The 16,258-nt window shown below is 43.1% G+C and overlaps 1 protein-coding gene across 1 annotated transcript in view; it reads left to right on the top strand.

Moving 5' to 3' along the window:
- The window catches only part of LOC139471324 (phosphatidylinositol 4,5-bisphosphate 3-kinase catalytic subunit alpha isoform-like), a 28,209-nt gene extending 15,784 nt beyond the window's left edge, over positions 1–12,425 (top strand). Inside the window, exons 11-20 of the mRNA XM_071253634.1 lie at positions 598–762; positions 1,853–1,956; positions 3,114–3,273; positions 3,749–3,858; positions 4,682–4,803; positions 5,909–5,987; positions 6,656–6,823; positions 8,681–8,798; positions 9,902–10,053; positions 11,418–12,425. Of these exons, the coding sequence (XP_071109735.1) occupies positions 598–762; positions 1,853–1,956; positions 3,114–3,273; positions 3,749–3,858; positions 4,682–4,803; positions 5,909–5,987; positions 6,656–6,823; positions 8,681–8,798; positions 9,902–10,053; positions 11,418–11,682 (1,443 nt within the window). The 3' untranslated portion in view covers positions 11,683–12,425. The remainder of the gene's footprint in view (positions 1–597; positions 763–1,852; positions 1,957–3,113; positions 3,274–3,748; positions 3,859–4,681; positions 4,804–5,908; positions 5,988–6,655; positions 6,824–8,680; positions 8,799–9,901; positions 10,054–11,417) is intronic.
- The last annotated feature ends 3,833 nt before the right edge of the window (positions 12,426–16,258 follow it).

Raw genomic sequence — 16,258 nt, 5'->3', positions numbered from 1 at the left:
TTTCTCGTTTCCATGGAGATAAGTTGAACATAGGCTCTGAATGGGGGTAAGCTTTGTTTCCTGACCATAACTCAGAAACCGTTTAATATTTTTTCGCGAAACTTTGTATACACATTAACCCAGCACTGAAGTGGTGCCTTTTGCTATTTAGAGATTTTTGACATTTTTATTTTTTCTCGTTTCCATGGAGATAACTTGATCATAGACTCTGAATGGGGGTAAGCTTTGTTTCCGGACCATAACTCAAAAACTGTTTAATATTATTTCATGAAATTGTAACATATTAACCAAGTCCTGAAGTGGTGCCCATTAGTTGTTTGAAATTTCTAGGAGTTCTATTTTTGTCTCTGTTATTTAGTAATGGAGGGTGGGAATGAAGAGATTTGGTTTAACGTGAAGTAAACGAATGAATGGGGGTTAGGGGAGGGGGGGAGACATATGTTTTTACGAGTAAAAACACTTTCTAGTTGAACAATGGTCTAACGCTTGCCAAGTTAAATTGTTATATCGTCTTTATGCAAGTATTGAAGCTCTGTGTGGCGAATGACGTCTATGGTGGGTTCTGTCAAGTGATTATAGAATGGTCATTTATTGCAGCTGTATGTATTGTTGAGAAGATGGCCTTCGGTTTTGCCAGAGGTGGCCTTGGAACTGTTGGATTGCTCCTACTCCGATCTGAGGGTCCGACATTTTGCCGTGGAATGTCTGGACCGTGGTCTCCATGATGACGAACTATCTCAGTATCTTCTGCAGCTTGTGCAGGTAGCCACTCATTCCAAGTTATCCTGTTGGAGGGAAATATGGGTGACACAGCCTTCTAAGGCACTGTGATTTGTTGTGCTGAGTTACCTCCCTTAGCCGTGCCAGACACCTGTGATTATGGGTTACCCTTGACTGTTGGAGAGACACATGGGTGACACAGCCATCTAAGGCACTGTGATTTGTAGTGCAGAGTTGCCTCCCTTAGCTGTGCCAGACACCTGTGATCATGGGTTACCCTTGCAGTTCTTCTTTTGGATTCTGATTTGTTTTGATCATTTGAGTTATCCATGTGTATAACTGCCATCTGCCGGTCTTATTCTGCCATAATGGATCTTTGACAAGACAGTCGGTACAGGAAGAGAGTCATGACGAAAAGGATCAGGTGTCAGACACAGTGATTGGTTGATAGCGGCGGGGTGCCCTGACAACACGGGATGTTTGACATTATATCAATCACTGGTTTGTCTGGCCCAGATTTGATTTCTTCACAGGATGCCTTATAGCTGAAATATTGCTGAGTATGGTGTTAAACAAAAACAAACAAAAACAATTAACATACCAAAGAAGGTGATCATCAAATCTAGGATTCAAACCCCAGACTCTGCAGATAAAAGTCCAGTTCCTAGGACCACCAAGTCACCGAATGAGTGACCCTGTAAGGCAGTGGAGTTAAGGTGCAGTACAGAGACAGATACAGATCCAGTAGTTAGCCTACGAATCGTGAATGTCCAGGGTGGAATAGGTCTTCAGCAACCCATTCTTGCCGTAACAGGCGACTATGCTTGTAGTAAGAGGCGACTAACGGGATCGGGTGGTCAGGCTTGCGGACTTGGTTGATGTCATCGTATCCCAAATGCGTGGATCGATGCTCATGATGTCAATCACTGGATTGTCTGGTCCGGACTTGATTATTAACAGACTGCCATCATATAGCTGGAATATTGCTGAGTGAGGCATTAAACAACAAACAAACAAAACAAACAAAAGTTTTTCAGCAGGGATAGAAATGCCTTTAACTGGTCTGTGACAAGTTGGTGTGTTGTGTTGTGGGCGGGGAAGATACGTATTTCTGTGATGTGTTTGTTTTCAGGCCCTCAAGTACGAGCCATACCTGGACAATCCCCTCACCACATTCCTGCTGAAGAGAGCTCTTCTGTCTCAGAGGATAGGAAATTTCTTCTTCTGGCATCTCAAGTACGTCCCGACCGCCTCTGTGGTCTAGTGGTAGAGTGTCTGCCTGGAGAGCGGAAGGTCTGGGGTTCGATCCCCGGCCGCGTCATACCAAAAGACGTTAAAAGATGGTACTTGTTGTTACCCTGTCTTGCGCTCGGCATTAAGGGGATAAAACAAGGACTGGTCGGCTCGGAGTCAGTATACTGTGTCTGAGTGGGGTATTCATGTTAAACTGCGGCATGGTATCTCAGTGGGCTAGCACTATAAATCGGCATCAGTCCGGACTAGTACAAGCAGCCACACAAACACACACACGTACATGCACATCGCTATATAAGTGCAATAATCTTGGACTCAATGTTAAACCCCATTTCACCTCACCTCAGCTGAAGTACGTCCCATTGGTGTGGTGACAAAGATATCTCCGTTCATTAACTGTGTTTAATCACTGTAAGGGTAGCTGTGTACAAGACTCTGCCTGATGCCATGTGCTTGCAGTCAGTCGCATCTTGTGAGAGTTATCTCCCCTCTCCTGTCTTTGGCTGAGGCCCATTTAAGGATGGGGCCCATTTAGGGTTTAGCTAATACCACAATCGGTTGTTTGTAGTCTTTTAGTAATCTAAGTAGGTCGGTGTTGTTGTCATTCTGTCATCTGTAAGTCGTTCAATATGTGGTGCTAAAAATTGGAGTTAGGTCAGAAGTCTGACAAGGCCTTGAATTTTTGATCTGCCTTGAAAATTCCCTGAAATTTGATCTACCAAAGACGTGAATACGTCTTTGGATCTACCTTGAAAAAACCTTAATGTTCATGTGCCTTGAGAGTCCATAAAAAGCCTCAAATTGGCTTTGAATTTGACAGCAATGCTTAACTCTGCTGTTAAATAAATATGTATTAGAATTTGTTCTAAAATATAGGTCTGAGTAGGGTATTCAAATTAACAGCAGCATGTTATCTCATGGCCTAGCTATTTAAAACGTCATTGGTCTGACTGGTACAAGCACTATGCACATCGCTAAAAAGTGAAATAATTTTGAACATTAAATCCCATTTTACCTCACACTGTGATATGACAGAAACACTGTTCTACTCTCTCACTCACTCACTCACTCACTCACTCACTCACTCACTCACTCACTTCTCACTCACTCACTTCTCACTCACTCCTCACTCACTCCAGATCGGAGATGTACCACACGCCATCTCGGTTGAGGTTTGGGCTCGTGTTAGAGGCGTACTGTCGAGGATGTGGGTCGTTCCTGAAAAAGCTTAGTCAGCAAGTTGAGGCGTTGGAGAAGCTCACCAGACTTACCACCATGCTCAAGTCAGAGGTCAAAGATGTAAGCAATTAATTAATAAGGCTGTTCATTTGCCAAATAGGAATATATATTTGTCCTCAGTACTTCTGCTTGTCATGAGACTAAGCTCCTTGATTGGCTGATTGCGGGTCCTTGTCATGGTGTGATATTGCTCGTACTTTACCCTGGACCAGGTTTGATCATTTATATGCCACTTTGATAAACATGGAATATTTCTGACTACAAGCGGTAGTCACTGTAAAGTAGGGTCAAAAGGAATCACACACTTCATGGAAGTTGCCATTTGTCCATATAAAACTAGGATTTACAAAAACTAGGAACTATTAAACAGCAATCAGGTCGTAAAAAACGGAATCGGAACAACGCACATTCAAACACTTTCTCTGGTTGTATCAGTGACTATGCCATATATTGCTGTCAACTGGTAATTGTCTGTTGCACTTGTATATGTTGGACTCATAATTTCCTAATCACATTGTTATGCTTTTTCTTTCAGGATGAGCAGATGAAGTTCCTGCAGGAGCAGCTGCAGCAGCCGGACTACCAGGAGGCACTCCAGAGCATCATCTCCCCCCTCAACACGGCCCATGTCCTGGGGGAGATCATGTGAGTCCCACCACCCCCACCACCCTCAATTGATAGAAAAAAGCTGCTCAATTGAGCTGAGTTTAGCTTGTGCCAGCTTTTTGCTACGAAGCAGGGTATAAGCAATTTATTCTACCTCTCAGAAATCCATGTGGAGCTTGACTTGCTCTTGGTGGGGTATAAGGGATTTATTCTGCCTCTCAGAAATCCATGTGGAGCTTGACTTGCTCTTGGTGGGGTATAAGGGATTTATTCTGCCTCTCAGAAATCCATGTGGAGCTTGACTTGCTTGTGGTGGGGTATAAGGGATTTATTCTGCCTCTCAGAAATCCATGCGGAGCTTGATTTTCTCTTGGTGGGGTATAAGGGATTTATTCTGCCTCTCAGAAATCTATGTGGAGCTTGACTTGCTCTTGGTGGGGTATAAGGGATTTATTCTGCCTCTCAGAAATCCATGTGGAGCTTGACTTGCTCTTGGTGGGGTATAAAGGATTTATTCTTCCTCTCAGAAATCCACGTGCAGCCTGTCTTGCTCATGGCAGGGTATAAGGGATTTATTCTTCCTCTCAGAAATCCACGTGCAGCCTGTCTTGCTTGTGGTGGGGTATAAGGGATTTATTCCGCCTCTCAGAAATCCATGTGCAGCCTGTCTTTCTCATGGTGCGGTATAAGGGATTTATTTTCCTCCAAGGTGGGATGCATAGCATTCTTTCAGGTCTTATCATTCTGACATGGAGGTATGATAAAGAACATTGCCTACCACAACCAGTTGCCATGCACTGATGTCATGGTAACAAAGTGTCCTTACACCCAACTCATTCCGGCCCTCATGTCCTGTTTCCAGACAAGCTGACTGTGCTGTCATGACCTCCAAGAAGCGCCCCCTGTGGCTGGTGTGGAGTAACCCTGACCCCATGAAAGATATGCATCAGTTCGACTACAGAGTCATCTTCAAGAATGGTGATGGTGAGCCTTTCTGTTATAAGGTAGCACAGGCCAGATTTTGCTGTTCAGAATTGTGTCCCTTAGGCATTAGAGGAACTTATGACCATTGGATTCACCCAGATTATCTTTCCTGTTTGTCAGCACCATACCCGTGCTTGTTGGTTTCAGCAATGTGGGTAATATCCTGTATGACTTCCGTTTTTCCTCCGACATTAAACAAAATTGACACACCATGATGTACTTAGAATAATTTTCAAAGAGTTGTTAAATAGAGAATCTCATCTGAGTGTCTTTTGATATCAAATATATCAACGAGTGTTGATATATTTGATATCAAAAGACAGGAGGGTGAGATTTTGCGTGGCTAAATTCGTTTGCTCAGTGGACAAAAAAACAGGGTTCCCTTCCACACAATGGACTATAGCTACAGCAGCAGTGAACGAACACACACTGCACCAAATGGCTGTATCAAGCTTAAGATGTTTGTGGACCGCCTCCGTGGTCTAGTGGTAGAGCGTCCGCCCGGAGAGTGGAAGGCCCAGGGTTCGATCCCCGGCCGCGTCATACCAAAAGGCGTTAAAAGATGGTACTTGTTGTTACCCTGTCTGGTGCTTGGCATTAAGGGGCTAAAACAAGGACTGGTCGGATCGGAGTCAGTATACGGTGTTGAGTGGGGTATTCATGTTAAACTGCGGCATGGTATCTCAGTGTGCTAGCACTATAAATCGGCATCAGTCCAGACTAGTACAAGCAGCCACACACACACACATACACGTACTTGCACGTCGTTATATAAGTGCAATAATCTTGGACGCGACGTTAAACCCCATTTCACCTCGCCTCACCTTAAGATGTTCATACATATTTCCTTGTTGAGGTTTGACTGTCTCTGCGATCATATTGACCATGTAATGTTGTCCTGTTATGTAATGTACATGGAGAGTGTCTCTTGTGTAGAACTGGTGATACTTTTATCTGTATATTCATGATGGCCTCTGTATTACGACCCTTGTGAAATAATGTTGCCAATGTTCAAGAATCATTCCGGTGAGCTACAGTGCACTGTGGTCTTTGTAACCAAACAAGGAAGACACAGGTTCTACTTTAATCCTGATTGTTGTTCCAGATCTGAGACAGGACATGCTGACTCTCCAGGTCATCCGGCTGATGGACACCATCTGGAAGGCTGAAGGCCTCGACCTCAGGTGGGGGAACAAATATCTGCACATGACCAACCTACAGTGACAATGTTCTGACCAGGGCCGACCAGGGCCAATAGCTATCCCCAAAAACAAAATGAAAATATTATGAAGGATGAGAATACATTTCTAAACCTTCTAGTTCTGCATTAATTAAAATAATTTATGAGACATCTATCATCCTGAGGTTTTTACCTTATATTAAAAATTGTTTCCTTGACAAGCCTGATGAAACAAATGTCTTTGTTTGGCGCCCTATGTTTCAAAGCAGCAACTGGAAAAATATCCTGTCTCTTAAGCAACCCATGCTTCTCGTAAAAGGCGACTAACAGGATCAGGTGGTCAGATTCGATGACTTGGTTGATGCATGTAATTGTATTCCAATTTCATATGTAGCAGGGCGTGGAGTCATCCCACAGATGACATCCTTACCTTGTCACTTGCTGACGGGGTTAACCTCTTTGGTCATGTGGACAAGGCTTCCGACCTCAGATAAGAAGGTTCGAATCCCATCACGGGACTCGGAAATTTTATGGCCGCTACACATAGATCCTCATGATATCAATCACTGGATTATCTGGTCAAGACTCAATTATTTACTTATCGCCATCATATAGCTGGAATAATGCACAAAGTTAGATTACCTGCGGAGCTACAGAGTGTTTGTTTTTCAGGATGATTCCGTACGGGTGTTTGGCGACAGGGAAGGATGTGGGTCTCATTCAGGTAGTTCGGAACGCCAAGACGATCACGTCGATACAGTCCCGGGGGGGTACTCGGGCCGCCATACAGATGGACTCCTCCCAGCTTCATCGGTGGATCAAGGAGAAGAATGCAGACAGGTACTGTTTTGGGCTATAGCATACGGAGACTCGGGTAGAATACGTCTGCAGCACTCTCATGCTTGTTGTAAGAGGCCACTAAAGTCGATAAAAGAGTGAGTATTACACTACTTTTGGTGTTGTTTGTTTGTTGTTTAAGGCCAAACTCCAATATTCCTGCTATATGAAGGCCCGGATCTTCACAGGTCACTTTTAGTAATATTCCAGCCATAACATGGCAGGGGCACCAGATATGAGCCTCACTGAGATTGTACTGATGTGGGGAAACAAGCCCGGCGTGACGAGCGATAGCTTCTAGGGCTGGGACGGGTAACTCAGGTACTTGGGTCGGGTAGGTCATGAGTAGGACCCGGGTACCCACAGGACTATCCGGACTCGGTTAGTCACGTGATATATTGTTTGATGACAAAAACTCACTATAGCTCATTGGTTACACCACAAGTCGCTAATGTTCGCATTTCTTTCTGACGATGCACACATTCCTTTTGGCTGGTATATGTTTCAGTAAAGATAAAACTTCAGTCAACTTCAGTGTATTGATCGTTTGATACAAGAATCTAAATAGTTTTGGCCAGGGCTGCAATAAAACAATTCCCAATCAGACATTTTGTTCCCAACTCTTGAGACCTGCAGTGGGTACCCGAGTAGGGTCGGGTAATAGGGGATCGGGTACCTGGGTAGGGCCGGGTAATATGGTGTCAGGTACCCGGGTAGGGTCGGGTAATAGGGGGTCGGGTACCCGGTAGGGCCGGGTAATAGGGGGTCGGGTACCCGGTAGGGCCGGGTAATAGGGGGTCGGGTACCCAGTAGGGTCGGGTAATAGGGGATCAGGTACCCAGTAGGGTCGGGTAATAGGGGGTCGGGTATCCGGTAGGGCCGGGTAATAGGGGGTCGGGTACCCGGTAGGGCCGGGTAATAGGGGGTCGGGTACCCGGTAGGGCCGGGTAATAGGGGGTCGGGTACCCGGTAGGGCCGGGTAATAGGGGGTCGGGTACCCGGTAGGGCCGGGTAATAGGGGGTCGGGTACCCGGTAGGGCCGGGTAATAGGGGGTCGGGTACCCGGTAGGGCCGGGTAATAGGGGGTCGGGTACCCGGTAGGGCTGGGTAATAGGGGGTCGGGTATCCGGTAGGGCTGGGTAATAGGGGGTCGGGTACCCGGTAGGGCTGGGTAATAGGGGGTCGGGTACCCGGTAGGGCTGGGTAATAGGGGGTCGGGTACCCGGTAGGGCTGGGTAAAAGGGGGTCGGGTACCCGGTAGGGCTGGGTAATAGGGGGTCGGGTACCCGGTAGGGCTGGGTAATAGGGGGTCGGGTACCCGGTAGGGCTGGGTAATAGGGGGTCGGGTACCCGGTAGGGCTGGGTAATAGGGGGTCGGGTACCCGGTAGGGCTGGGTAATAGGGGGTCGGGTACCCGGTAGGGCCGGGTAATAGGGGATCGGGTACCCGGGTAGTAAATTTAAACTCGTCCCAGCCCTAATAGCTTCCACCCCTAGGTATCCCCATTGGCTAGAACACTCATCTCCATAGTCACCATTTTGTACTGTTGCACATTCGATGCCTGGCGAAGGAGGGCAGTTGAAAAGACCGAGGGTTTGATAATGCCCTGAAAAATAGTGTTATCGTTATTATAGCTAAAATGTATTGAATTTGTTGTCAAATAAAAAGAAACAACAATATTGGTTCTGAAACATTTACACTGCAATCAACACGAATGTCACTGACCCACTTTTAGAAACATGGAAACGTCATAGAACAAACCAGATGACCTCACTATTGAACGTGACGTCACCTATCTCTGTCATCAAGTTACAGTGGCTCGCTCATTTGTGGTAACAACATCCTGGGGCATTTGTACAGGTATGACCAAGCAATCGACGCCTTTACCAGATCGTGCGCTGGATACTGCGTCGCCACGTTTGTGCTGGGCATCGGCGACAGGCACCCAGGGAACATCATGGTGACGGAAGAAGGACAGGTGAGAGAAACTGAAAAATTAATTTTCAATTATTATTGTTTGTTGTTTATTTGTTGCCACACTCAGAAATATTCCAGCTAAATGATGGCGAGCTGTAAATAATCAAGTCTGGACCAGACAATCCAGTGATTGACCACATGAGCATCAATCCACGCTACTGGGATCGATGACATGCATCAACCAAGTCAGCGAGTCTGACCACCCAATCCTGTTAGTCGCCTCATGATTAATTAACCTGGTCCTTGAGGATTGGGGAAGCTGGCCCCAGAAAACTGGTAACTGGTCTTCTAGGAAAAGTGTGTGTGTGTGTGTGTGGGGGGGGGGGGGGGGGGGGGGGGGATCAAGTTGGAAGTACTTTTGGGTCAGTTCTTGGGGTCCATGTTTGTGGGAACAGCTGCCATGAATCCAGTTTAGATGTGGGCGTGTGGGAGTTGTGATTTTGGTTTATTATCCTAAACTGGCTCCCACAGGAGATATCGCTTGGGTGAGATCAAGCGATATCTATACTGTAGATATCGCTGCAATGAAATTGCATCACAATGCTTTGCAGACCATTGTGATGTCATTGGTTACCATGACATCACAATCAAATGACATCACTTTTGGCTCTGCTACTAAAGCTGTTAGCAGTACTTTTTACACTTAAGACACTGCTTATTACTTTCTAGAAACGGAAAAAGTTGAAAGAATGATGTTGGATGATAATTACAATCTCACCCTCGTGTCTTTTGACATCAAATATATCAACACTCGGTGAAAAAAGTGGAAAAAAATCCTCTGCAAGCCTCGGAGTTTTCCCACTTTAATCAACTCGTGTTGATATATTTGATATCAAAGGACACTCGGGTGAGATTCTCTATTTACCAATGCATTCAGCAGTATTTCAGTTGAATCGCTGCATGCCGGGCTCAGAGGTAAGACTTAGACATTTACTACTTGGAAGAAGCCCACGATGACAAGACAATGATCATAATCATCATAAATTACTGCACAATTAAGGGAGACAACTCTATACAGCTTTGAATGACTGGGTCACAGGGGCCCCTTGACATGGAGGAAACTTGCAAAGCAGATATTGTTTAAAATATTAAAATATTTTTCAGGTATTCCATATAGATTTTGGACATTTCTTAAACCACAGAAAGAAAAAGTTTGGGATCAACAGAGAGCGTGTTCCGTTTGTCCTGACTGAGGATTTCCTCCGAGTGATAGCCAAGGGTGCGGACCAGCCGTCGAAACAGAAGGAGTATGAGCGGTAAGTACAACACAGTTACCATCCTCTAGGTCACCTTCACATCATCAATGCAGCTTTATGTCTTTGGTCCTTGCCCTCTACGTGTCCAAAAGCACAATAATATTTTCTCTGCAAAAATTCAAGATGTCTTCACTTTTGCAGTTTAATTTGGAATCCATAACCTTCAACCCCTTCTTCTCGTCATTTTTTGGACATTGTTGTGAAAAGTTTCTCTGTTAAATTCATTCATTCACCTGACGAAGGAGTACGTATATTCTCCAAAACATTGTGTTCCTCATAATAAAGAAATTGACATCCATAAATCCATTACTAATTCAAACAATTTCTGACACTGATGTAAAGAACCCATGTGTGTTAGAACAGGCTTCCAGGTTAGACCAGGCCTCCGGGTTAGACCAGGCCTTTGGGTTAGACCAGGCCTCCAGGTTAGACCAGGCCTGTTATTATTTTATCATAAAGGGATTTTTTTATAATGACAATGTAATTAGATTTATGTCATGTATGTATATAAACAATGTTGTTTACCTTCTTAAATATATACTTTAACCAAAGCTTACATTCGTGGCCGCACACGCTTGTACACTGCCAAACCCCTAAATTGTCCAGTTCTACCTAGAGGATTGGATATAGTTATGCGTAATCTTGAATTACGAAAGCAAATAAATCTAAACACTGAAACACAGAACAGACATGTAACTACAGGACTTCCGGCAATTGGAATGTGTTAACAGATATACACACACCACACAGACACACACACACACTCACTTCACACAGACACACACACACACAGAGATACACACTACACAAACACACACTCACTTCACACAGACACACACTACACAGACATACACACACTCACTTCACACACACAGACTACACACCCACACACAAGACACATACACACTACACAGACACACACACACTCACTTCACACACAGACTACACACACACACACAGATACACAGACACACACACACTCACTTCACACACACAGACTACACACCCACACACAAGACACAGATACACACTACACAGACACACACACACTCACTTCACACACACACACAGATACACACACACACTCACTTCACACAGAGACTACACACCCACACATACACTCACTTCACACAGACACACACAGAGACTACACACCCACACACACTACACACAGATACACACTACACAGACATACATACACTCACTTCACACATACACACACACACACACACCACACACACACACACTCACTACACACACACACACACACACACACACACACACACACACACACACACACACACACACACACACACACACACACACACACACACACACTCTCACTGTTTGTGGCGTTATTGCAGGTTCCAGGAGCTGTGTGTATCTGCCTTCGTCGTCCTGCGGGAAAATAAACGGTTGCTGATCACCCTGTTCACGCTGATGTTGTCGTGCGGAATCCCGGAGCTCCAGTCTCTCGACGACATTGAGTACATACGCAAGACACTGTCAGTGGAGAAGACAGAGAAAGAGGCTGTCAAGTACTTCATCGAGCAGCTCCAGAAGGCTTACGGAGGCCAGTGGACGACCAAGGTGGACTGGCTCTGCCACAACGTCAAGGGCTTGTGGTGATCACATGGAGGCTGTGAATGTTCAGTGACAATCATCCGACTTAAACATGGTTTAAAATCCCATTTTGTAACTAAAGTAGATTAACTATTTGAATGACGATTATTTAGGTTTGTCTTGTGAATTAAAGTTCCAATCATCAATTCCCATTTCACAGACTCTAACAATGTTGCTTCAAGACCTTATGAAGAAAAATTGTAATTGATATTTTATGTCCAGATAAGACCAGGGGTAGTACCTGGCCCAGACAAGAAAAGATAAGACAAGTTTAGAAAACATAAGTAATATTATGAAATGAAGTTCAGAGGCTATTGTTATGCTGGTGATGTTGATGGTAAGATTGATTTTAGAGGAATGAATATGATCAACTCAATTTATTTATTTGTTCAATTGGACATTGATATAGACTCCCATTTACACTCACATCCACTCACATTCTGTACTAAGACAGGAAAAAGATTAATATAACGATGTCAGACAGATATGTGTGTAAGCAAGAACAGGGTACATCTTCCATCAAGACCACTACCCTCCAGAAGTCACTACTACATCTGCATCAGCTAGTTCATGGTAAAACATACTTAGTATAAGACTTAGCTTGATGGATTTTGCTATAAGAACTATTTTTATGAAAAAATTGATATCTACCCTCCAATAACTTCTGTTTCACTCCTGTTTTCTACATATATTTAGTAACCAATCAATGTACTTTATATATTTATTGACTGAGAGTTGTGCCAACAGGTTCTGGGGTGTATTAACCAATACAGCATTGCAGCCGGGGGGGGGGGGGGGGGGACGTAGACAGGAAGTCAGTATTAATCTTATACAGACTCCCTAGGATGGGAATAACAAACTTATATCTCACTTCTGGTAAACACTTATTTACCTTTCCCATTGATCGTTAACCATCATTGAGACAGCCCAGCTGACAAAAATAATTGAAACAGACATAAAATATTCAACCGGAGAATCTCAGCCGAGTGTGTTTTGATATCAAATATATCAACAAGAGTTGTTAAAAGGTGGAAAAACTCTGATGTATGCTCCCCATGGAGCTGAGAATGAAATTAGAGTGCATCCACTGACCGGAATAAGAATGTAGTGCTTTGAGCATGGATTTGGTGCTTTATTGATTATTAATTATTAAAAGGACAAAGAAAATAAACTTATTTTAAGATGGAACCAGATTGCCAAACTGAATTTCTTTGCTCATGCTGTGTTGAACTTGTTACCAGTTTCTGCGCTGATTTTTATAATAGTAACATGTGTTCAATTATCCTCAAAGTTTACACAATATCTTAACTTGGCGTAGTGTGATATTTTACTTATTTACTATTGTGGAGTTTGTGGTTATTGTGTTTCATCTGTACGGGACTAGCCATTGGATATTCGGGGATGGGGCAATTATTGATTTCGTATAATTTGTTGAGGAATTAAATGGAAAACAAATACTTAGTCCTCAGCTAAAAAATAATTGTTCACAGGATATCCTTGATGTTGTGTAGAAAATGTTTGTGATGAAAAATAATTTGTTCCGCTCTACCTTTCAAAGACAAAAATGTTTTGAAGCAGTGATTAAAGAAAATCTTGTTGCTTACAAACCACCCCCAACACCACCCCAAAAAAACAACCCAACACCCCCCAAAAACCCCAACACCCCCCAAAATCCCCAACACCCATAAAAATTTTTTAAAAAGACCCAACACCCCAAACCCCCCCCCCCCCCCCCCCCCCCCCCCTGCCCCAACCCCCCTCCCCCCCAATAATAAATGGTGGTTCCTAAGTTACAACGGATTGTTTTATTTCAAAATATGTCCCGACTCAAATAATGCTGTAGAAAGAAAAATATTTACCGTAACCCAAATGATAGTCTAATGTAAAATGTGATATTTAAGTTTAAAACTTGGACTGAAACATTTATATCTATCCTCAGACTGGCTGCTATGATCCAAGCTGCTCTGACAAGAGTGAGTGAGTGAGTTGGGTTTAATGCTGTTTTTAACATCATTCCAGTTATATCACGGCGTGTCAGCTTAATGTGGGAGGAAAGCCCGAAGTGATGCAGGTCTCAGACGTTTAACACTTCGGTGAAACCCACGAGCATGGGTATGGTGCTGACAAACCTAGAGACATAATCGGGGTGAACTGGGATTTGAACCCACAACCATAGGTTTCTGGCGTGCCCAAGGGATGCAACTCTGCACAGCGAATCACGGTGCCACCCGTGCCCCCTACTTATACAAGAGTAAACACAGGCCAGCAAACTTTCACTCAGGCTAAATGACTGGCTACTGAAATTGTAACGCGGAATTTTTTTACCCACCCAAAAGTTCTCCCATTTCTGTACATCAATACGATCATCATAAATTAAAAATATATAATTAATATCCATAACAAATGTTTGTTGCGAGATTAGAATTATCCCTGTTTCATCTTGTCACTGTAACATTGTGTGTAACAAATGTGTTTTGATTGGTTGTAGTTTAACCAATCACAAACTGTGTTACTTAACAAACTTTTATTACCAATGTCATTGTGGGGATGGAAATATGCTGGAGCTTATTTAGGTTAGTGAAATTTGGAACTGGGTAGTCAATTTTGAGGCTAGCTAGCCCAACTGGCCAGCGATATTTGGAGACTACTGTAGTACTGAACACAGGTCCAAGTCACTGTGAGAACCTTAAACATCCTGCACTTTAACAGAGCTGGCCTTGCTTCCATGCTCAACTGACCAATAATGTTATAAGGCACAGATTACCCAGTCGTCGCAGTTATTCACTGTGCAGAGTTGCGTCCCTTGGTTATGCCAGGAACCTATGATTGTGGGTTCAAATCCCATTTCTCCCTAATAATGATTCTAGGTTTGTCAGCACCATATCCATGCTCATGGGTTTCACCAAAGTGGTAAATGTCTGAGACCTGCATCACTTCGGGCTTCCTTCAATACTGTTAAAAACGTTGTTTACCTCAACTCACTCACTCACTACATATAGGTTACTCACATATGTTACAAAAGTATCTTTATTTGTTTGTTGTTGTCAAAGCTATGACCAAACTGTTGTTTGCTTTATACATTAATTTATACATTTATACATTAATTTCCTACAAATGTTATTTTTACAGTTTCATTAATATATGATAAATGTTAATATTTTTCAAATTTACATACTTTAATAAAATTATAAGAAATTAAAATATTATGAGTTTATGTATATCTTGACATAAGAAATGAGCCAAAGTTTGTTATAAATAACAGATTGAAAGGTGTTGAGAAAATCGGTTTCTCATCAGGAACTAAAACTCAGAATGACCACATGAGTGAGTGAGTGAGTGAGTGAGTGAGTGCACAATGACCCTATAGGGCCAGGGATCATAGTGGTTTGATTTTCATTGCTTGTGTGGGACTACCATATCAACGAATGGAGGTCTGGTCACAAGGGTCTTATTCTTTGTTTGTTTGTTTGTTTGTTTAACACGCCCTGAGCAATATTCCAGCTACTTGACCTCAGTCAAGTAATCAATCAAGGCTGGACCAGACAATCCAATGATTAACATGTCTGTCAAAACTTGCCGTATGATGTTTGCCGTATGATGTTTTCTTCAAAGATTTAGTTCGGAAAGGGATGTCAATTTTATTGTATGGTGCCAAAATATGGGGACTAGAACTTGACTCAGATTGTAAGCTTAGCAGAGTTATTGAAGACGTTCATGTCCAGGCATGCAAATATTTTCTGGGTGTGAAGTCGTCAACTCTAAATCATGTTGTTCATGTTAAGTGAGGGTGATACCCTGTATATATTTATACAAGCAGTGTATAAAATATTGGTATAAATCTATAGTGTGTCAGGAGTGTTATATTAACTATCTTTCTATAAACGTTGTGTAGCTTTAGCAAAGTTTAGATGAAGTTCTCACCAACTAAAAATAGAGACTGGCAGATATTCAGATGTAGGAATGAAAAGTTTTGCAATGTTTGTAAAAAAGGTTTCGTGGAGGATGAGTATCATTTCTTGTTTGTGTGCAGGGTGTATGCCGAATTGCGGGAACAGTAAATTCCAAGAAACTACTATGTATTTCCCACATTACATATATTCAATGTCTTGATGTCAAGTTATAAATGTAATATCATAAGTAATTTGGCTATGTATATTTATAAGTCTATGCAATTAAGGACAAAACTGCTGATGTAAATTTCAGTTATAACAATGGCTGCTGTACAATTCCTGTGACATGGGGGGATGGCCTACGTAACCTTCCTGAATAAACAACAACAACAACAACAACAACATCATCAACATCATCAACAACATCATTAGCAGGGATCCAAGTAATTGGGATACGATGACAGGCAAACTACCAAATCACCGAGCCTGCCCACTCAATACATTTTGTCGCCTCTTACGACAAGCAAAGGTTTCGGGGAACCTATATTCATTCCCGGAATCCCCACCGGTCAGTTCTCAGTGGTCAATGGAACAGAGAATATTTGTATCATTCTCACCATGTGATGGTGATCCAGAGGACCTGAAAAAAGACTGGTATTCAGACTACGTTGTGACTTTATGACCGGTTTCAT

This window comes from Haliotis cracherodii, unplaced genomic scaffold (genome assembly GCF_022045235.1).
Source record: "Haliotis cracherodii isolate W230 unplaced genomic scaffold, xgHalCrac1.p SCAF_22, whole genome shotgun sequence".
NCBI classification, from domain to species: domain Eukaryota; kingdom Metazoa; phylum Mollusca; class Gastropoda; order Lepetellida; family Haliotidae; genus Haliotis; species Haliotis cracherodii.
The sequence above is the reverse complement of the archived record's forward strand: the minus strand, read 5'-3'. Positions and strand labels throughout refer to the sequence as shown.